Genomic DNA, 23455 nt, shown 5'->3' on the forward strand with positions numbered 1-23455 from the left:
CAAGGACCGTCCATCTTGGCGCATGGCAGTGAGAGATGCTGTGCGAGCTGGTGAGGAAAAAAGAAATGTGGCCTTGGCTGACAAAAGATCAAGATGAAAGAAGGGACAGCGTCAACCTCAGCAGCCAACCTCATACGTGTGCACCAAGTGCAACCGTGACTGCTACTAGGGGGTCGGACTATTTAATCACTCCCGCAAGTGCCGTTGAGACGCCCCCCTCCTTTTTGGATCTACTCCATCGTCTCCCGAGACGGCATATTCCTCAAAAAAAGTAACCCAAACACACATACTGGACAGCAGATTTTTACAGCTAAATGTGTATATAGAATTTATACACACATACACATTGGCCCCCCCAGACACATTTTTTTCTCTCAATGTGGGCCCCGAGTCACAATATTTGCCAAGCTCTGTGCTAAGTGTTCATTTAGCTGCTGTACAACAATTTTTTTTCGAGGATTTTCGAGATATAGGGAAGATGAGACATTGGCCGGTAGTTTAACATGAGGTCAGGATCGAGGTCAGATCTTTCGAGCAGGGGATGAATAACCGCTTTTTTGAATGGTAGGGGAACAGTGCCAGAGGAAAGTGCCCTCCATCCATCAATTTTGTACCGCTTATTGCTTTAGGGGTCGCGGGGGGCGCTGGTGCTTATCTCAGCTACAATCGGGCGGAAGACGGTGTATACCTTGGACAAGTCGCCACCTCATCACAGCCGAGGAAAGTGATAAGTTTAAAATATTTAGCACTGATGGTCCTAATATTACAAACAGCTCCTTGTTAAGTTTCCCAGGAAGTGGGTCAAGTAAACATGTTGTTTGTTTTGTCACATTTACACATCGCAGGAGTTTTTCCAATGTTATTTCATCAAAAAGAGAGAGACTATTTTGGAGGGCAACATCCATCGTATATATACATTTTCGTATCTGTCTTAATACAACCCAGTTGTAGGGGGGACGCGTTGTCTTTTGCTCCTTTTTAATGAGTTTCTTATTAAAGACATTCATAAAGTCATCAACCAAGTGGGTGGAGCTCCTGGGAGGAGTCCCTTGTTGCGTTAGCGATACTGAACAAATATTTAGGATCGTTTTTGTTGAGGCGGATTAGATTGGAGTAAATATTAGCTTTAGCTAAGGTAAACGTGGGTTTATAAGTTATTAAACTATCGCTCCATACTTCATGGAAAAACTCAAGTTAAGTCACACACCATTTGCGTTACAGCTTTCTACATGATAGTTTAAGAGCTGTAGTTTATTCCGTAAACCAGGGAGTATGCCTTTTAGGGGCCTTTTTTAGCTTTTATCTTCAATGACGTCGGGCAGGGCATCGTTAAAGTTGTTAGTTAGGTTATCGATAGAGCACACATCATTTGTGAGTGGCAACTGCCTCCACAGCAACATTACTGAAGGCAGTAGGCCAGCAAGAGTCATAGTTGTGACAGCATTAATCTTGTAGCTGCTAAAGCATTGGTTATTAGCTTGTTGACAGTGAATCAGAACTTCAAATTTTATAAGGTAATGATCGGACATTACTTTAGTGTACGGGAGTATCATAACTTTGGAGGTGGTGACACCCCGGACAAGGACTAAATCTATCGTGTTACCGCTTCGATGTGTGGAATCGTTTATTATTTGTGTAAGACCACAGCTATCAGGTATCATCTGGAGCGCCACGCACAGAGGGTCTGATAGGGTATTCCATCCATCAATCCATCCATCTTCTTCCGTTTATCCGAGGTCGGGTCGCGGGGGCAACAGCCTAAGCAGGGAAACCCAGACTTCCCTCTCCCCAGCCACTTCGTCCAGCTCTTCCCGGGGATCCCGAGGCGTTCCCAGGCCAGCCGGGAGTCATAGTCTTCCCAACGTGTCCTGGGTCTTCCCCATGGCCTCCTACCGGTTGGACGTGCCCTAAACACCTCCCTAGGGAGGCGTTCGGGTGGCATCCTGACCAGATGCCCGAACCACCTCATCTGGCTCCTCTCGATGTGAAGGAGCAGCAGCTTTACTTTGAGTTCCCTCCGGATGGCAGAGCTTTTCACACTATCTCTAAGGGAGAGCCCCGCCACACGGCGGAGGAAACTCATTTTGGCCGCTTGTACCCGTGACCTTATCCTTTCGGTCATGACCCAAAGCTCATGACCATAGGTGAGGATGGGAACGTAGATCGACCGGTAAATTGAGAGCTTTGCCTTCCGGCTAATCTCCTTCTTCACCACAAGGGATCGGTACAACGTCCGCATTACTGAAGAAGCCGCACCGATCCGCCTGTCGATCTCACCATCCACTCTTACTTCACTCGTGAACAAGACTCCTAGGTACTTGAACTCCTCCACTTGGGGAAGGATCTCCTCCACAACCCAGACATGGCACTCCACCCTTTTCCCGGGCGAGAACCATGGACTCGGACTTGGAGGTGCTGATTCTCGTTCCGGTCGCTACACACTCGGCTGCAAACCGATCCAGTGAGAGCTGAAGATCCCGGTCAGATGAAGCCATCAGGACCACATCATCTGCAAAAAGCAGATACCTAATCCTGCGATTACCAAACCGGTACCCCTCAACGCCTTGACTGCGCCTAGAAATTCTGTCCATAAAAGTTATGAACAGAATTGGTGACAAAGGACAGCCTTGGCGGAGTACAACCCTCACTGGAAATGTGTTCGACTTACTGCCGGCAATGCGGACCAAGCTCTGGCACTGATCGTACAGGGAGCGTACCACCACAATAAGACAGTCCGATACCCCATACTCTCTGAGCACTCCCCACAGGACTTCCCGAGAGACATGGTCGGATGCCTTCTCCAAATCCACAAAGCACATATAAACTGGTTGAGCAAACTCCCATGCACCCTCAAGAACCCTGCCGAGAGTATAGAGCTGGTCCACAGTTCCACGACCAGGACGAAAACCACACTGTTCCTCCTGAATCAGATGTTCGACTATCCGCCATAGCCTCCTCTCCAGTGCACCTGAATAAACCTTACTGGGAAGGCTGAGGAGCGTGATCCCACGATAGTTGGAACACACCCTCCGGTCCCCCTTCTTAAAGAGAGGAACTACCACCCCGGTCTGCCAATCCAGAGGTACCGCCCCTGATGTCCACGCGATGCTGCAGAGTCTTGTCAACCAAGACAGCCCCACAGCATCCAGAGCCTTAAGGAACTCCGGGCGGGTCTTATCCACCCCCGGGGCCTTGCCACCAAGGAGCTTTTTAACTACCTCAGCGACCTCAGCCCCAGAAATAGGAGAGTCCACCAAAGATCCCCCAGGCACTGCTTCCTCATAGGAAGACGTGTTGGTGGGATTGAGGAGGTCTTCGAAGTATTCCTTCCACCTATCCACAATATACGCAGTTGAGGTCAGCAGAACACCATCCGCACCATACACGGTGTTGATAGTGCACTGTTTCCCCTTCCTGAGGCGGCGGACGGTGGTCCAGAATTGCTTCGAAGCCCTCCGGAAGTTGTTTTCCATGGCTTCCCCGAACTCCTCCCATGTCCGAGTTTTCGCCTCCGCGACCGCTGAAGCTGCACACCGCTTGGCCTGTCGGTACCTGTCCACTGCCTCCGGAGTCCTGTGAGCCAAAAGGACCCAATAGGACTCCTTCTACACTTTGACGGCATCCCTCACCGCTGGTGTCCACCAAGGGGTTCTAGGATTGCCGCCCCGACAGGCACCAACAACCTTGCGGCCACAGCTCCAATCAGCCGCCTCGACAATAGAGGTGCGAAACGTGGTCCACTCGGACTCAATGTCCAGCACCTCCCTCGTGACATGTTCGAAGTTCTTCCGGAGGTGGGAATTTAAACTTTCTCTGACAGGAGACTCTGCCAGACGTTCCCAGCAGACCCTCACAATACGTTTGGGCCTGCCAGGTCCGCCCGGCATCCTCCCCCACCATCGCAGCCAACTCACTACCAGGTGGTGATCGGTAGAAAGCTCCGCCCTTCTCTTCACCCGAGTGTCCAAAACATAAGGCCGCAAATCCGATGACACAACTACAAAGTCGATCATAGAACCACGGCCTAGGGTGTCCTGGTGCCAAGTGCACATATGGACACCCTTATGTTTGAACATGGTGTTTGTTATGGACGATCCGTGACGAGCACAAAAGTCCAATAACAAAACACCACTCGGGTTCAGATCCGGGCGGCCATTCTTCCCAATCACGCCTCTCCAGATTTCACTGTCGTTGCCAACATGTGCGTTGAAGTTCCTCAGTAGGACAAGGGAGTCACCCGGGAGAGCACTTTCCAGTACTCCCTCGAGTGTACCCAAAAAAGGTGGGTACTCTGAACTGCTGTTTGGTGCGTAAGCACAAACAACAGTCAGGACCCGTCCCCCCACCCGAAGGCGGAGGGAAGCTACCCTTTCGTCCACCGGGTTGAACTCCAACGTGTAGGCTTTGAGCCGGGGGGCAACCAGAATTGCCACCCCAGCCCGTCGCCTCTCACTGCCGGCAATGCCAGAGTGGAAGAGGGTCTAGTCCCTCTCGAGAGAAGTGGTTCCAGAGCCCTTGCTGTGCGTCGAAGTGAGTCCAACTATATCCAGCCGGAACTTCTCCACTTCGCGCACTAGCTTAGGCTGTTTCCCCCCCATTGAGGTGATGTTCCACGTCCCAAGAGCTAGCTTCTGTAGCCGAGGATCGGACCGCCAAGTGCCCTGCCTTCGGCTGCCCCCCAGCTCACATTGCACCCGACCTCTATGGCACCTGCTATGGGTGGTGAGCCAATTGGAGGGGTGACCCAGGTCGCCATCGTTCCCCACCTACGGGCCTGGCTCCAGAGGGGGGCACCGGTGACCCGCGTCTGGGCGAGGGAAATCTGGGTCCATGTTTTGTCTTCTTCATAAAGGTCTTCAAGCTGCTCTTTGTCTGATCCCTCACCTAGAACCTGTTTGCCTTGGGAGACCCTACCAGGGGGCATAAAGCCCCCGGACAACATAGCTCCTAGGATGATTGGGACACGCAAACTCCTCTACCACGATAAGGTGGCAACTCAGAAAGGTGGTCTGATAGGGTATTCATATGGATATTAAAATGCCTCATTATAATTGTATCATCTGCGTGCGTCACTCTGAAAATTCACTGATAACAGCCGAATTGAGCCCAGGGGGGCGGTAGATAACAGCCATATAGAGAGGTAGCGGTGTGACAGACCTCATAGTAAGCTCCTCAAATGATTTATATGTATTACTTAGGTTAGGGGTAAGGTTAAGGTTTTCATTCTGTATTAGTGCGACCCCTCCACCCCTTTTAAGGGAACGGACAATATGTGCATTCCTATAGTTAGGACAAGATGCCTCATTAGGTTTGGAAAAATTAATCTGGTTTTAGCAAGGTTTCGCTGAGACCAATGACGTTAACGTTGTTTAAATAATCTATTAACTAACTTTATTTTGTGTCATTCGCCTTAAATAATTTTGATCACATCTAGGAATTGATTTAATGGGGATCTTCATATTGTTTGCTTGGTGCTGCGATAAATTGAACGCTTCATAATTTGCCACCTCAGTAGAATGCATGTTCACCTCTAGCACAGTCACTACAGAAAAACATGTGAGTTATGTGTTATTCTACGGGAAATGCTTTGTGTGCGATATTTTTCCAGCCGGCCATTGGTTAGTTCTATCTTAACTGACTCCTCACCCGGACTGACAGACTCTGTAATTGCCTGTGTCCGAGCTTTCTCTAGTGTAGTTAGTCAGGTGTGACTCAGCCAGTAATCCATGTTCCTAGATAGAGTGATATGGCGACTTCCGGGTTAGAGTGAATACGGTCCCTCTTCAGTAAGCCCGGTTTGCCACAGAAAAAGGCCAATTATCAATAAATGTTAGTCCCTGTTCTCTACAAAAACATGAAGTTACAGCAAGCTGCTGTGTTATAGAAAGCCAGTTTGTCCAATGTTTTGTTATTTTTTCACTGGTCTTAAGATGTTATTGGATTTACCACATGAGTAAAAGGGCCTGTTGCTTGGTTCAATACCACAGCCGGTTGCTCTCCATCACAGTGTCAGTAGTTTATCATTTGCAAAAGATTGATGACTGTTGGACAGCAGCTATTCCTGATTTAATGAACCGTGCTTCATTATGATTTGTTGTGAGTGATATCATAGCCATACTTCTTATTTTCACTCCACACACATAAAGATTGTCTTCATTACTGACGGATGTGATGTAATTATGAATACAGAAATATGTTGACAGCAATGGTGCAAATGAATAACTGCAGACACTTTCCTGCAAGCCAAAAATAATCAACATGAAAGGCTTTCAAAGCTATCTTCGACTTCCAACGACTTACAGGGCTCCTCTAATGCTGGCAATGTTTTGTTTCTGTTTATTTCAAACATGTATACAATGTCAGCATGCTCCATCACATATTTGGCATTTATTTCATAGTTCTGGAGCTAAAAAGTATGGTTACAGGTGCAAGTCCCTCCAAAATAGACACAGTAGTGATTTTAATAGGTTTCAGCAAATTTGGGCACATTTTAAGGCAGGCCTGCATTAGCTTGCTAACGTCACCTACTCAAATCGTGTAGTACCGAATGTGTTTTGGTAGCATCTTCTTTTTTATTTTTTGTCCTGTCCAGTTTCTCAGGCAAATCATATTTTTGATGTAGATGCCCAAATCGGCTGTACAAATTTACTTTACAAAAGAGAAGTGTAGGATACAGAAAACACAACAATAACAACAACTGCAACAACAGCAACAACAATAGAGCCACATCAGCAAATACGATATGTACAAATATGATTGTAAAAGTGAAAGCAAAAAAGCAGTTAGTGAAGTAAATTATAATACAGAAATGACAATGAGCAATATTATACTACCAATAGAAATAGCACTATTGATAATGAATAATACCAATAATTTACCTGTGTTATCAACAATACTGTTGTTCAAATGCAACAATACATATATGTAATGATAACTAAAGATAAAAAAGAAAGCAGAAAAATGGAGGGGAAGAAGTCAGCTATATTAACCTTTTGGATTGTTATAGCAACAATAGGTTAAGCTTTGTCAGTGTGCCATGTGTTACCCAGTTTACCCTAGGGCAACAACATTAATTTATGTTTGATGAGAGGTTATTATATGAATGAGTGTATCTATTCTTATATACTTGTATATGTACAGTATGTGTATATGTATGTTTGTACAGTAAATGTATATGTACATGTATGTGTATATGTATGTTTGTACAGTGAGTGTGCGTGTGGATGTACAAACTTTGAGTATGTATGTATTTACTGTATTTGTGTATGTATGCGCAGAGCATAGGTACCGATGTATGTATGTACGAATAGTGGTGTGTTTGTGAGTATACGTATAGCAATTTAATCCCAAGACAAGAGTTATGTTCATGCAGATTTTGAAAGAATTTGCAAGTTACATGTTGCATGAAAGACTCAGATCCTGCGAAAAAAACATCGAAAGAGGAGCAAACCCATCCATCCATCCATCCATCCATCCATCCATCCATCCATCCATCCATCCATCCATCCATCTTCTTCCGCTTATCCGAGGTCGGGTCGCGGGGGTAGCAGCCTAGGCAGGGAAGCCCTGACTTCCCTCTCCCCAGCCACTTCGTCTAGCTCTTCCCGGGGGATCCCGAGGCGTTCCCAGGCCAGCCGGGAGATATAGTCTTCCCAACGTGTCCTGGGTCTTCCCCGTGGCCTCCTACCGGTTGGACGTGCCCTAAACACCTCCCTCGGGAGGCGTTCGGGTGGCATACTGACCAGATGCCCGAACCACCTCATCTGGCTCCTCTCGATGTGGAGGAGCAGCGGCTTTACTTTGAGCTCCTCCCGGATGGCAGAGCTTCTCACCCTATCTCTAAGGGAGAGCCCCGCCACACGGCGGAGGAAACTCATTTCGGCCGCTTGTACCCGTGATCTTATCCTTTCGGTCATGACCCAAAGCTCATGACCATAGGTGAGGATGGGAACGTAGATCGACCGGTAAATTAAGAGCTTTGCCTTTCGGCTCAGCTCCTTCTTCACCACAACGGATCGATACAGCGTCCGCATTACTGAAGACGCCGCACCGATCCGCCTGTCGATCTCACAATCCACTCTTCCCCCACTCGTGAACAAGACTCCCAGGTACTTGAACTCCTCCACTTGGGGCAGGGTCTCTTCCCCAACCCGGAGATGGCACTCCACCCTTTTCCGGGCGAGAACCATGGACTCGGACTTGGAGGTGCTGATTCTCATTCCTGTCGCTTCACACTCGGCTGCGAACCGATCCAGTGAGAGCTGAAGATCCCGGCCAGATGAAGCCATCAGGACCACATCATCTGCAAAAAGCAGAGACCTAATCCCGCGGCCACCAAATCGGAACCCCTCAACGCCTTGACTGCGCCTAGAAATTCTGTCCATAAAAGTTATGAACAGAATGGGTGACAAAGGACAGCCTTGGCGGAGTCCAACCCTCACTGGAAACGTGTCCGATTTACTGCCGCCAATGCGGACCAAGCTCTGACACTGATCATACATGGAACGGACCGCCACAATAAGACAGTCCGGTACCCCATACTCTCTGAGCACTCCCCACAGGACTTCCCGGGGGACACGGTCTAATGCCTTCTCCAAGTCCACAAAGCACATGTAGACTGGTTGGGCAAACTCCCATGCACCCTCAAGAACCCTGCCGAGGGTATAGAGCTGGTCCACAGTTCCACAACCAGGACGAAAACCACACTGTCCCTCCTGAATCCGAGGTTCGACTATCCAGCGTGGCCTCCTCTCCAGTTCACCTGAATAAACCTTACCGGGAAGGCTGAGGACTGTGATCCCACGATAGTTGGAACACACCCTCCGGTCCTCCTTCTTAAAGAGAGGGATCACCACCCCGGTCTGCCAATCCAGAGGTACCGCTCCCGATGTCCACGCGATGCTGCAGAGTCTTGTCAACTAAGACAGCCCCACAGCATCCAGAGCCTTAAGGAACTCTGGCCGGATCTCATCTACCCCTGGGGCCTTGCCGCCGAGGAGTTTTTTAACTACCTCAGCAACCTCATCCCCAGAAATAGGAGAGCCAACCACAGATTCCCCAGGCACCGCTTCCTCAAAGGAAGACGTGTTGGTGGGATTAAGGAGGTCTTCGAAGTATTCCCTCCACCGATCCACAACATCCGCAGTCGAAGTCAGCAGAACACCATCCGCACCATACACGGAGTTGATAGTGCACTGCTTCCCCTTCCTGAGGCGCCGTATGGTGGTCCAGAATCGCTTCGAAGCCGTCCGGAAGTCGTTTTCCATGGCTTCCCCGAACTCTTCCCATGTCCGAGTTTTAGCGTCCGCGACCGCTAAAGCTGCACACCGCTTGGCCCGTCGATACCCGTCCACTGCCTCCGGAGTCCTATGAGCCAAAAGAACCCGATAGCTTGACGGCATCCCTCACTGCTGGTGTCCACCAACGGGTTCTGGGATTACCGCCACGACAGGCACCAACAACCTTGCGGCCACAGCTCCAATCAGCCGCCTCGACAATAGAGGTTCGGAACATGGTTCACTCGGACTCAATGCCCCGCACCTCCCTCGTGACATGTTCAAAGTTCTTCCGGAGGTGGGAATTGAAACTCTCTCTGACAGGAGTCTCTGCCAGACATTCCCAGCAGACCCTCACAATGCGCTTGGGCCTGCCAGGTCTGTCCGGCATCCTCCCCCACCATCGGAGCCAACTCACCACCAGGTGGTGATCGGTAGAAAGCTCCGCCCCTGTCTTCACCCGAGTGTCCAAAACATGAGGCCGCAAATCCGATGACACAACAACAAAGTCGATCATGGAACTGCGGCCTAGGGTGTCCTGATGTCAAGTGCACATATGGACACCCTTATGTTTGAACATGGTGTTTGTTATGGACAATCCGTGACGAGCACAAAAGTCCAATAACAAAACACCACTCGGGTTAAGATCCGGGCGGCCATTCTTCCCAATCACGCCTCTCCAGGTTTCACTGTCGTTGCCAACATGAGCGTTGAAATCCCCCAGTAGGACAAGGGAATCACCCGGGGGAGCACTTTCCAGTACTCCATCGAGTGTACCATAAAAAGGGTGGGTACTCTGAACTGCTGCCTGCTGCGTAAGCACAAAAAACAGTCTGGACCCGTCCACCCACCCGAAGGCAGAGGGAAGCTACCCTCTCGTCCACCGGGTTGAACTCCAACGTGCAGGCTTTGAGCCGGGGGGCAACGAGAATTGCCACCCCAGCCCGTCGCCTCTCACTGCCGGCAACGCCATAGTGGAAGGGAGTCCAGTCCTTCTCGAGAAAACTGGTTCCAGAGCCATTGCTGTGCGTCAAGGTGAGTCCGACTATATCCAGGCGGAACTTCTCTACCTCGCGCACTAGCTCAGGCTCCTTCCCCCCCAGTGAGGTGACGTTCCACGTCCCAAGAGCTAGCTTCTGTAGCCGAGGATCGGACCGCCAAGTGCCCTGTCTTCGGCTTCCGCCCAGCTCACAATGCACCTGACCTCTATGGCTCCTCCCATGAGTGGTGAGCCCATTGGAGGGATGACCCACGTTGCCTCTTCGGGCTGTGCCCGACCGGGCCCCATGGGCACAGGCCCAGCCACCAGGCGCTCGCCATCGTGCCCCAACTCCGGGCCTGGCTCCAGAGCGGGGCCCCGGTGACCCGCGTCCGGGCAAGGGAAATCTGAGTCCATTTAGTTGTAATTCCATAGAAGTCTTTGAGCTGCTCTTTGTCTGATCACTCACCTAGGACCTGTTAGTCTTGGGAGACCCTACCAGGGGGCATGTAAGCCCCCAGACAACATAGCTCCTAGGATCATTGGGACACGCAAACTCCTCTTCCACGGTAAGGTAGCAGCTCAGAGAGGAGAGGAGCAAACCCGGTTCTCAAAAACGAGAATGAAAGAAGATAAGATGCCAATATTCTTTGTAGCATCCTCTTCAGCTGATGATTTCCTCGAGATCCTTGATAAAATGCTGAAAGAGCATGAGGAAACACAGGTTGCGGTGTCTATGGCGGTTATTCTTAGTTATGGTTATGGTGTTGATTTATTTCGATATTACGTGCAATTAGAAAATTGGTAAGAAATGAAAAGGGGTAGACTTAAATAAGCTCGACTTTTTCTTCCCTCTTCGGACATGCAACGAGAAACTTGAAATATGTGATGTATTATATTGTAATTGTACACATTATCATTTTTTTGTACTCAATTTGTAACACAACAGTGAATAAATAAATAAATAAGTAATTAATAGACAAATGAGTGAGTAAATAATTATTAAATGCATAAATAAACAATTCTCATGAATAAATAGTTAACGGGGCTATTTGCAACTTCCTCACAGTAACATTTTTCAAAGTTAAAAATATAAAAAGACCACCACCATCTGTTAGTAGTTTAACAGAACACCCATCCTTCCATCCATCCATCCATCCATTTTCTACCGCTTGTCCCTTTTGGGGTTGTGGGGGGTTGCTGGAGCCTACCTCGGCTGAATTCGGGCTGTAGGCAAGTGTTTTAAAACTGTATATTTTTTTACAATTATTAAGTTTATGTGTTAAAAAATGTTACCGGCACAAAAAAAGTACGGCGGTAACACCTACACGCAGGGAGCGTGTGCACACATACAAAAGCAGTCTAAGACAAGCCTCGAACAATTTGCGGTCTTGTAGTTATGCAAGAATAAAACTTCCCTGAAAGCTTACATTATCCAAATTGCTATCATCAGCTAACAGCACCTAAAGCTAACACGTATTCACTTTATATCCCGACATCATAACTCTTAAAATACTTTGGAAAGTTAGCGCCCTCTAGATTTTTGTAAATCTTGCAAACAGTCCCTCAAAGTGATCAAAATAGTATATTTTAATGCCTTATAACCACTGTCTATGCGGGTATAGATAATTTATCTACCAATTATTCTAAACTAATTGATATTATAGGACATGAAAATAAGATAACTTTTTGTGATATTGTGATCATCTTTCATTACTTACCTGTCATGATCTGCTACCTGGATCATATGTTTTGTGGCGTTTTGAGTTGGTTTGTGCACTTCCTGGTTTGTTCTGTCACCATGGTTGCCTATAAGTTTCACCTGTTCCTTGTTTTTGACGCACACCTGTTGTAATCGCTGTCTCTTATTCAAGCCAGCCTTTTCCGTTGTTTCGACCTCGCATCCTAGCTTTGGTTACCCATGACAAGTGACGACGCTGCTCCCTGTTTCTGGTAAATCTGTTTTGTACTTGTTAGCCTCCACGCTATTCCTGTGTTTAGTTCCCTAGCTTCCATGCTAGCGCTTTTGGTTTGCCTTTTCTGCCTAGCACCAGTGTTTTTGTTCTTAGCCTGTTTTTAGTTTAAATAAACCATCATTTCTTACCTCTATGCTGTGTCTGAGCCCGAACTGCATCTTGGAAGAAGTACCATCACCACCATGCCCAGCAGACGTCACACTTACTGTTTCTCCTTATTACAGTATGTCTGCCAAGTGTGAAGGCGAAGGGAACATTTGAGTGTTGTTGATCACCATTTGATGGTTGGTTAGTTAGTCAGTTGATGCAAAAATGACTTTCTTGAAGGGACACACATTAATCAAGACAGACATCTTACTGAGAGTAGAGATAAACATATGCATACAAGTAGAGTTTTAACTTTTGTATTTTTTTTATTTAGGAAATCAAATATTTCAGCCTTTTCCAAGACCTGCCTGCCATTTGACCAGTGCAATTGTAAACAAACCTGCGTTGTCCAAATGTTGTTCCGCTGAGGGCGGTGGGGTTCACTACAATTTGTTTACATATTTTCAAAATTGTAACGGTGGAAGAGGGGTTAGTGCGTCTGCCTCTCAATACGAAGGTCCTGAGTAGTCCTGGGTTCAATCCCGGGCTCGGGATCTTTCTGTGTGGAGTTTGCATGTTCTCCCCGTGAATGCCTGGGTTCCCTCCGGGTACTCCGGCTTCCTCCTACTTCCAAAGACATGCACCTGGGGAAAGGTTGATTGGCAACACTAAATTGGCCCTAGTGTGTGAATGTGAGTGTGAATGTTGTCTGTCTATCTGTTTTGGCCTTGCGATGAGGTGGCGACTTGTCCAGGGCGTACCCCGCCTTCCGCCCGATTGTAGCTAAGATAGGCACCAGCGCCCCCCGCGACCCCAAAGGGAATAAGCGGTAGAAAATGGATGGATGGATAAAAAGGATGAAAAAAGTTTTTAAAAAATTAATATTTAAAGACAAATTAATGTGTTAATTTTAGTAATTGGTATCAACATTTTAGCCTTTTCTCTTTAAAGGTAACGTTTTGTGTTTTTATTTAATTTATTTTATTTTTTTATTACAGCATTTTGCTGCAACGAGAAAAAAATTAATGGCCACAATTTGGACACCCCTGCTTTATGCAAAACATTTTAGCTCCTATTTCACCCTGATAGCATTAGTGCTTACTTGCCAATGGCCAGAGGCTTGCAGAGGCAGTATTAGTGCACTTCATGTGCACACTTTGCTGGGTAACATATGTGTTCACCTGATGAGCAGGTTGGCACTAAAGCAGAAAATAGTAATTAAAAAAGTGATCAAAGCTTTCTCAAATCTAAACAGTATAATCACAGACACCATTGTACTCTTAGGGCATTGCATTGATCGTGACTGGACTGAGCTGTCCCATCAGGTCTTAAGCATGAACTGATGAAGACTGGTTGGATGAAAGGCGAAACATTTCCTAAGACAACCTGAACATCCATTTATGATCCATTTACCGCTCTAAAACTGAGAGCACAGACATTTATATGCATTTGTTTACCTCTAAAAATAGTCTTTGTCTTACCGTATAATTTTATGTGCACTGTTTTCATGTAGCAGTCTGTTACAATACACATTTTATTATACCTTGTTGTTACTTTAAAGCAGTGTTTTTCAACCTTTTTTGAGCAAAGGCACATTTTTTGCATTAAAAAAATCCGGACCAGCAGAAATCATTAAAAAACAAAACTCACTTGACAGTAAAAAGTTGTTGTCGCGATTGTTGGATATGACCTTTAACCATAACCAAGCATGCATCGATATAGCTCTTGTCTCAAAATAGGTGTACTGTCACGACCTGTCACATCACGCCGTGACTTATTTAGAGTTTTTTGCTGTTTTCCTGTGTGTAGTGTTTTAGTTCTTGTCTTGCGTTCCTATTTTGGTGGCTTTTTCTCTTTTTTTGATATTTTCCTGTAGCAGTTTCATGTCTCCCTTTGAGCGATATTTCCCACATCTACTTCGTTTTAGCAATCAAGAATATTTCAGTTGTTTTTATCCTTCTTTGTAGAGACATTGTCGATTGTCAATGTCATGTTCGGATGTACATTGTGGACGCCGTCTTTGCTCCACAGTAAGTCTTTGCTGTCCATCCAGCATTCTGTTTTTGTTTACTTTGTAGCTGTCAGGCTTTCCCCTGACAGTTTGTCTATGTTTTAGTTTTTTCCTCTGCATTTGTCTGTTTCCTCTGTTTAGTATCTCCTGTCTTTAGTTCCTGTCTAGTGCTCTTATGTTGTCAGCTTCCTGTCTTGTTCCCAGAGTGCTGTGTTCCCCCTCAGCTGCGGCTGATTGGCACCTGGCCACACAGCCTGCTCTTATTTGTACCTGCTTTGTCTTGTGTCAGTTGCTGGATCATTGTATTGTCTTGTCGATGTCACGTTTAGTCGCTCTTGTGATGTGTTATCGCTCTTGTCGTGTCGTACCTTGTCTTTGCAGCGTAGCGGTAAGCTATATTCAGTTGATGTTTGTAGCTTACTGTTTTTTGTTCCCTGCTTCCGTTTTATTTTTCATTATACAAGTACGACTTCTGTTTGCCTGTTTGCTACCCGCTAGCTTCCACGCTAAGCTCCTGTTTGTTATTTTCTAGCTCCCTGGCTAGCTCCTTTTGTTTGATTATCCGCCTCGTGCCTGCTTTGTGTTTGTACCCTTTTGGTTTTGTTTTTGTCCTAGTATTTAATTAAATTATGTTTTCACATTCCATGCCTGCCTCCATCTCTGCATCTTGGGGTTCGTCACCAAATAACCATTACAGTAGCGGGTTCAGTTTTAGTTTTGTTCTGCATAGCCTTCCTTAAGTTTCAATGCCTCTTCTTCGGGGCACTCACTTTTTGTTCATTTTTAGTTTAAGCATTAGATACTTTTTTACCTGCACACTGCCTCCCGCTGTTTCCAACATCTGCAAAGCAATAAGCTACTGGCTGCCACCTACTGATTACAGTAGGCCAGAGGTGGGTAGAGTAGCCAGAAATTGTACTCAAGTAAGAGTACTGTTACTTTAGAGATTTATTACTCAAGTAAAAGTAAGGAGTAGTCACTCAAATATTTACTTGAGTAAAAGTAAAAAGTAAGTTGTGAAAAAACTACTCAAGTACTGAGTAACTGGGGAGTAACCTGATTACGGCAACAAGTAATGCACAAAAACATAAAAATAGCAATGAGCAAATTCAGAGCCAGGAATATCTCTTAAGCAACTAAAACAATAATATATATTAAATAATAGTACATTAAAATAAAAAAAATTAAGGCACATTGAGCCACAATAGCTTAACAGCACCATAGGCTCAGTAGGCATTGATTGATTGATTTATTGATTGATTGAAACTTGTATTAGTAGATTGCACAGTACAGTACATATTCCGTACATTTGACCACTAAATGGTAACACCCCAATAAGTTTTTCAACGTTTGTCAATTATTTAATAAATGACCAAGTCGAGGTGATCTACCTCATATATACATATACATACACACACATATCATATATATATATGTATATATATATATACATACATTTATATATACAGTATATCATTTATATGTATTTTGCCGTTTTTGTTCACATGTTGAAGGTGTTTTAATGAATACACATGCATGTTTAACACATAGATTCCTATCTTTCATGAAGAGAAGAATATAAGTTGGTATATTACCTGATTCTGATGACTTGCATTGATTGGAATCAGACGTCCACGTTTTCAAATGGAGGAGAAAAAAAGTTCATCTTTTCTGTCCAATACCACATGAAAGTCTTTTTTTTTGGGGGGGGGTATTTTATTTGTCCAGCTTCCATATTCGTTTTTATACACTTTACAAAAATTACATTGGCAGCAAACTCCGTAGCTTGCTAGCTTGTTTGCGCTTGCTTTGGGAGACTCTTATTTTGTTAGCGCAGGCGCAATGGAGCGCACCTTTATTGTGAAGACAGGAACTGTGCGATCAGTCTTTAGGCTTTTGACAGGAAGTACAGTTGAAATAAAAAGTGTCTTTTTTCCTTTACACTTTTGATTGATTGATTGAAACTTTTATTAGTAGATTGCACAGTGCAGTACATATTCCGTGCAATTGACCACTAAATGGTAACACCCCAATAAGTTTTTCAACTTGTTTAAGTCGGGTCATGTGACTGCCTGGCTCTGTTTGATTGGTCCAACGTCACCAGTGACTGCATGTGATTGGTGAAACGCAGGCATGCGTATCCTACGTTGAAGCTCTGTCATTAACCAAAACAAACATTAACAGATCGATAAACAAAAGTAGCGAGTAGCGAGCCGAATGTAGATAAATGGAACGGAGTAAAAGTAGCGTTTCTTCTCTATAAATATACTCAAGTAAAAGTAAAAGTATGTTGCATAAAAACTACTCGTAGAAGTACAATTTATCCCAAAAGTTACTCAAGTAAATGTAACGGAGTAAATGTAGCGCGTTACTACTCACCTCTGCAGTAGGCTGACACCTACTGAGTATTACACGGTTACTCTGCCGAGCTCTAGACAGTACTGACACTCAACAACAACGCATAATTTGTATACTATAATTACTGGTTTGCAAAAAATATTTTTACTCCAAATAAGGGAAATTAGATAATCTCCCACGGCACACCGGACTATATCTCACGGCACACTAGTGTGCCACAGCGCAGTGGTTGAAAAACACTGCTTTAAAAAACCGAAGTAGGCCAAAAATTTTCTCTTTTTTCATATGCTTCTGGTTAATGTATTTTAAAGTGTTTACAATAATGGAGATGAACATGACCAATGATAATACACGCGCTAAAAACATTTATTTCAGGCTTCATTTCTTTTGCCGTGCAATCTAGAAATTTCTTAAATAAATAACTCGTAGGTCTTTATTTTAGCCCTCTTTAACATGTTGATTACTGGACAAGGTTTAATTCATTTGTTTTATAATTATACACATGGGGATAATTTAGATCATTACCTGGAATTTACTGGAAGGCATATTGCAAAAAGCCATATAATTCTTTTTTTTATATCATCACTTAGCATTTTGTACGGCATGACTCATTATCCAGCGGAAGTGTAGCTCTAGTAATAATGCAAGTAAAGCCTCAAGACAAATAAAATGTTGCAGACGATCCTCAGTCCTGCAATGGAGTGATCGGAGCAGTTGGATTTCTTCCAATAAAATGATGCCCACTGGAGGAGAACGTTGCAACATCTTATGTGGGTGGAAGTTTATCCACAAACAGTTTTCGCCTGACTTCATTTGCCATCTACAATTTTTTAAGATACTGAACTGTGTGCGTGTGTGTGTGTGTGTTTTGCAGAAGAGCTCAAGGAGAAGCTGCAGGATTTTGTGTCAGAGACGAACAGTCGACGGCCGGGATTCATCAAGATGGTACGGCATTCCAAGCAGGAGGGCTTGATCCGGTCCAGAGTGAGCGGATGGCGGGTGGCCACTGCACCAGTTGTTGCTCTCTTTGATGCCCACGTGGAGTTTAATGTTGAATGGTGAGTCAAACGTGGATAAAGTGGTTAGAAATCCATGTGGGGTTTCTTTGAAATACATTTTAATGACTTGTTGGCCTCTATTTATTGTGCGTGAGAACAAACACAACACAATAATCATTTGTATTCAAAGAGAAAATACTGTTTAATGTGTTTTTCAATTGATGTTCTTTTTTGCATTTTCATCTTTGCACATTTTATAAGATAATTTTTCCCATTAGTTTATATGATGCTGCAGTAAATGAATTCATCCCTGTGCCCTCGCATAAGCACAAGCATGATAATGAGGCTGATAAGAGGAAGCCGGCAAACACAAACGCTCCAATTAACTACACACTCTCTCTGTCTCATTTAAAGGGCTGAACCCATTCTTCAGAGGATTCAGGAGGACAGAACTCGCATAATCTCTCCGTCATTTGATAACATCAAGTATGACACATTTGAGATTGAAGAGTATGCGTTGTCTGCTCAAGGCTTTGACTGGGAGCTGTGGTGTCGCTACCTCAACCCCCCCAAGTCCTGGTGGCACAAGGGCAGCAAAAGTGCTCCCATCCAGTAAGTGACTCAAACCAAATATACATTTTTTAATAATTATTGTGTTTTTTTGATCAGACTCAATATACCACCGTTCAATTGAAGCTCTGCATAATATTTAACTTAATCGTTTTAGTTGTATTGATTGTTGATTCAATCATATCTTTAAATATTTGAAGCATTAAATGCAATACTTGGCTGCAACCAGCAGAGACACTCGTATTTCTGTCTCAAATAGTTTGCATTCTAAATAAGAAACACCTATGCAAAGTTTTACTACTGTACATATACAGTGCATCCGGAAAGTATTCACATCATTTCACTATTTGCTTATGTTGTTATGTTACTGTCAGAGTTAATTGGTGGTGAACCCCAAGATGCAGAGATGGAGGCAGGCATTGAATGACAAAACATGATTTAATTAAAACTAAACACGAACAAACAAAAGGGGTACAAGAAAAAGCGCGCACTAGGCAGATCACTAACAAAAGGAGCTTAGCATGGGAGCTAGCAAAAACAAAAGGCTTAGCATGGAGGCTAGCATAAACAAAACAGGGAACAGAAGTCGTTACGTGTTGTAAAAAGACAAAATAGGAAGCAGGGAAGAAAAAACAGTAAGCTACAAACATCTAACGAATTATAACTTACCGCTACGCTGCAACAACACGACATGACAGGAACGACAATACAGAAGCGACATGCAATACGTGACATCGACAAATCAATAATCTAGCACTGACTGGAAGACAAAGCAGGTACAAATAGGAGCGGGCTGATTGACACCAGGTGTGGCCAGGTGCCAATCAGCCGCAGCTGAGGGGAAACAAAGCACTCAGGGAGACAAACAGTAAGCTGAACCAAAATAAGAGTACTGACAGGAACTAAGGACAGGAAATACTAAACACACAGAGGAAAAACGAAAGCACAAACAAACTGTCAGTTACAACCTTATTTCAAATTGAATGAATACCTTTTTTCCTCAAAATTCTCCAGGCAATACCCCATATAACCGATGTAAAAAAGTATTATTTTTTTTTAACATTTTGCAAATGTATTAAACTTAAAAAATAAAATTTACATAAGTATTCACAGCCTTTGCTCAATATTTTGTTGATGCATCTTTGGCAGCAATTAAAGTCTCAAGTCTTTTTTAATATGATGCCACAAGCATAGCACACCTATCTTTGGGCAGTTTCGCCCATTCCTCTTTGCAGCATCTCTCAAGCTCCATCAGTCTACATGTTTTTTAACGTTTTAATGTTTAGTACATTTGCGAAGATTTAAAAAAAAAAAAAAAACTTTTCACATTGTCAGTCAGTGTTGTGTATTTTTTGTAGAATTTTGAGGACAGAAATTATTTTATTCTATTTTAGAATACACCTGTAAAATAACATGGTAAAAGTGAAGCGCTGTGAATACTTTCCGGATACACTGTATATACAACAAAAGGCAGATAGTGGTTCTGATAAAGCAAAATATATTATCTGTGAATAATGTAGTATTTTTGCAAACTTTCTGCTATCTAAAAGTTAGTTTTTGTTTTAAAAAAGGCACATTACATGTTAAAACTGTAGTGTTTTGGGGGGGCAAGCGCGGAATAAATTGATTTAAAATCACTTAAATGGGTGGCGCTATCTTTGTCGTGGAACCACCTCATAAGTTGAGGTAATACTGTATTTCCTGCTTCTTAAAAAAGAGTTTATAAATATATTGCTTTTCCTTTGAAATATTTGTATTTATATATTGTAAATGTGTATATAGTAAGAGAGGGGAGTGTATTTTGGGTTTCCATTTTAGGAAATGTTTGTTATGCTTTTAATGTAAGAAGTATGTTTATTGAAATTGTTAATTCTCTAGTTTAATGAACATTTTTGACGCTTGATGCTTTCAACGTTGTTGTGATACTGTCATTACAATTGACAAAGTATTTTAATTTCATATGCGGGTACAGTAAATAAGCTGCTATTAACAGCTCTGACATGCGTCACTTATGAACCCATTTTTAAGATGATAAACTTCTCATTAGAGATGTAATATTCTAAAATAATCGTTTAAAAAAGTTACATTTATGACTTTTTAGAACGCCGCTGTTCGGAGTGGTACACGGACGTAGGGAGATGTACAGAGCACCAATAAACCTTAAAGGCACTGCCTTTGTGTGCCGGTCCATCCACATAATATCTACGGCTTTTCACACACACAAGTGAATGCAATGTATACTTGGTCAACAGCCTTACAGGTCACACTGAGGGTGGCCGTATAAACAACTTTAACACTGTTACAAATATGCGCCACACTGTGAACCCACACCAAACAACAATGACTAACACATTTCGGGAGAACATCCGCACCGTAACACAACATAAACACAACAGAACAAATACCCAGAAACCCTTGCAGCACTAACTCTTCCGGGCCGCTAAAATATGCACCCCCCGCTACCCCCCGGCCCCAACCTCAACCCCGTCAACCTCAACTTCCTCATGCTCTCTCAGGGAGAGCATGTCCTAAATTCCAAGCTGCTGTTTTGAGGCATGTTAAAAAAATAATGCACTTTGTGACTTCAATAATAAATATGGAAGTGCCATGTTGGCATTTTTTTTCCATAACTTGAGTTGATTTATTTTGGAAAATCTTGTTACATTGTTTAATGTATCCAGCGGGGCATCACAACAAAATTAGGCACAATTATATGTTAATTCCACGACTGCTTATATCAGTCTGCGATCAGGTGGCGACTTGTACAGGGTGTAACCCGCCTTCCGCCCGATTGTAGCTGAGATAGGCACCCGCGCCCCCTGTGACCCCAAAGGGAATAAGCGGTAGAAAATGGATGGATGGATGTATATATCGGTATCGGTTGATATCGGAATCGGTAATTAACAGTTTGGCAATATCGGAATATCGAATATCAGCCATTAAAACCATTATTGGACATCTCTACTTCTCTTCATTCCTCATGTTTGGCTATCACTGTGGTTACTGTACTTAGGCCACATTGTCATTTCTCCTCCATCAGAAGCCCCGCCCTGATTGGCTGCTTCGTTGTGGACAGGCTGTACTTTGAGGAAATAGGTCTCCTGGATGAGGGGATGGAAGTGTATGGCGGAGAAAATGTGGAGCTGGGCATCAGGGTGAGTCACGTCTATTATTCAACAATGTAACGTGTGCAATAATACCAATAGTAACAGTAATTTATCACTCTATTTCTGATGCAAGGTCACACTAGGACTCACTTTTTACGTTCAGCGCCTACAGTCTCTTAAGAACTATTGATCAGATGAGAGGGTTTTTTAGTCATTGGTAGAGCAGTGGAGCCAGTGGGGCAAAGCACTTTGGCGAGTGGTGTGGAATATAAGAGTGCTATTATGACTACAAAAGGATGACCTGTTCACAGCAGTGTGGATTACCTTAATGTTACAATGTCTTTGAATCAAATATGCATCACACATAATTAATAATAATTTTGAGATAATATTTTATTTTGAATGGTTTCTCAAATGCATGCATTATGTGTCTATATTGTCAACAACCAGTAAAGTGACAAATATACATTGGTAGAGATGTCGATATTTGCCCTTTTTAACTGATGAGCTGCTGAGCCCAGCCAATCTTTACCAGAGCTGTGTCCAAGTGTTTACATGGCCAGAGGTTGTACTCACGTAAAAGATTATTTCAAAAGGAATGCTCGCTCGGGAACACACAATTACATTTGCTGATTCCTTGTAACATGCTTGTAAGAGAAATCACTGCCCGTAAGCGATGATATTTAATTTTCCTGAAGGAACTCTCCTGAAGGAATCAATAAAGTACTATCTATCTATATTACGGACCTTTGAGCCCTCAGGCGGTACTGCCTCAAAAACCGACATCAGTGTGTAAAGGATATCACCACATGTGCTAAGGAACACTTCATAAAACTACTGTCAGTAACTACAGTTGGTCGCTACATCTCTAAGTGCAAGTTAAAACTCTACTATGCAAAGCCAAAACCATTTACCAACAACACCATGAAATGCCGCCGGCTTTGCTGGGCCCGAGCTCATCTAAGATGGACTGATGCAAAGTGGAAAAGTGTTCTGTGGTCTGACGAATCCACATTTCAAATTATATTTGGAAACAGAGAATGTGATGTCTTCCAGAACAAAGAGGAATATTACCATTCAGATTGTTATAGGCGCAAAGTTCAAAAGCCAGCATATGTGATGGTATGGGGGTGCATTAGTTCCCAAGGCATGGGTAACTTACACATTTGTGAAGGCACCATTAATGCTGAAAGGTCCATACAGGTTTTGGAGCAACATATGTTGTCAACCAAGCAATGTTATCATGGACGCCCCTGCTTATTTCAGCAACACAATGCCAAACCATGTGTTACAACAGCGGGGCTTCGTAGTAAAAGAGTGTGGGTACCTACTGGCTCGCCTGCAGTCCAGACCTGTCTCCCATTGAAAATGTGTGGAGCATTATGACCCCTAAAATACGACAGCGGAGACCCCGGACTGTTGAACGACTGAAGCTTTACATAAAACAAGAATGGGAAAGAATTCCACTTTCAAAGCTTCAACAATTAGTTTACTCAGTTTCCAAACGTTTATTGAGTGTTGTTAAAAGAAAAGGTGATGCAACACAATGGTGAACATGCCCTTTCCCAATTACTTTGGCACGTGTTGCAGCCATGAAATTCTAAGTTAATTATTATTTGCAAAAAATAAATAAATAAATAAAAGTTTATTAGTGTGTGAATGTGAGTGTGAATGTTGTCTGTCTATCTGTGTTGGCCCTGGGATGAGGTGGCGACTTGTCCAGGGTGTACCCCGCCTTCCGCCCGATTGTAGCTGAGATAGGCGCCAGCGCCCCCAGCGACCCCGAAAGGGAATAAGCGGTAGAAAATGGATGGAGGGATGGATAGTTTGAACATCAAATATCTTGTCTTTGTAGTGCATTCAATTGAATATGGATTGAAAAGGATTTGCAAATCATTGTATTCCGTTTATATTTACATCCAACACAATTTCACAACTCAGATGGAAACGGGGTTTACAACATATATATATATATATATATATATATATATATATATATATATATATATATATATATATATATCTATATATATAGATATAAATATATATATATATATATATATATATATATATATACAGATATATATATATATA

General features: G+C 43.6%; 1 protein-coding gene across 2 annotated transcripts in view; it reads left to right on the forward strand.

Moving 5' to 3' along the window:
* The window catches only part of galnt18b (UDP-N-acetyl-alpha-D-galactosamine:polypeptide N-acetylgalactosaminyltransferase 18b), a 294528-nt gene that overhangs the window by 178311 nt on the left and 92762 nt on the right, over positions 1-23455 (forward strand). For both annotated transcript variants that reach the window (XM_061882872.1, XM_061882878.1), the window contains exons 4-6: positions 17561-17744; positions 18099-18296; positions 21295-21409. In XM_061882872.1, coding sequence (XP_061738856.1) covers positions 17561-17744; positions 18099-18296; positions 21295-21409 — 497 coding nt within the window. The remainder of the gene's footprint in view (positions 1-17560; positions 17745-18098; positions 18297-21294; positions 21410-23455) is intronic.

The sequence above is a fragment of the Nerophis ophidion genome, linkage group LG02 (assembly GCF_033978795.1).
Source record: "Nerophis ophidion isolate RoL-2023_Sa linkage group LG02, RoL_Noph_v1.0, whole genome shotgun sequence".
Lineage (NCBI taxonomy): Eukaryota > Metazoa > Chordata > Actinopteri > Syngnathiformes > Syngnathidae > Nerophis > Nerophis ophidion.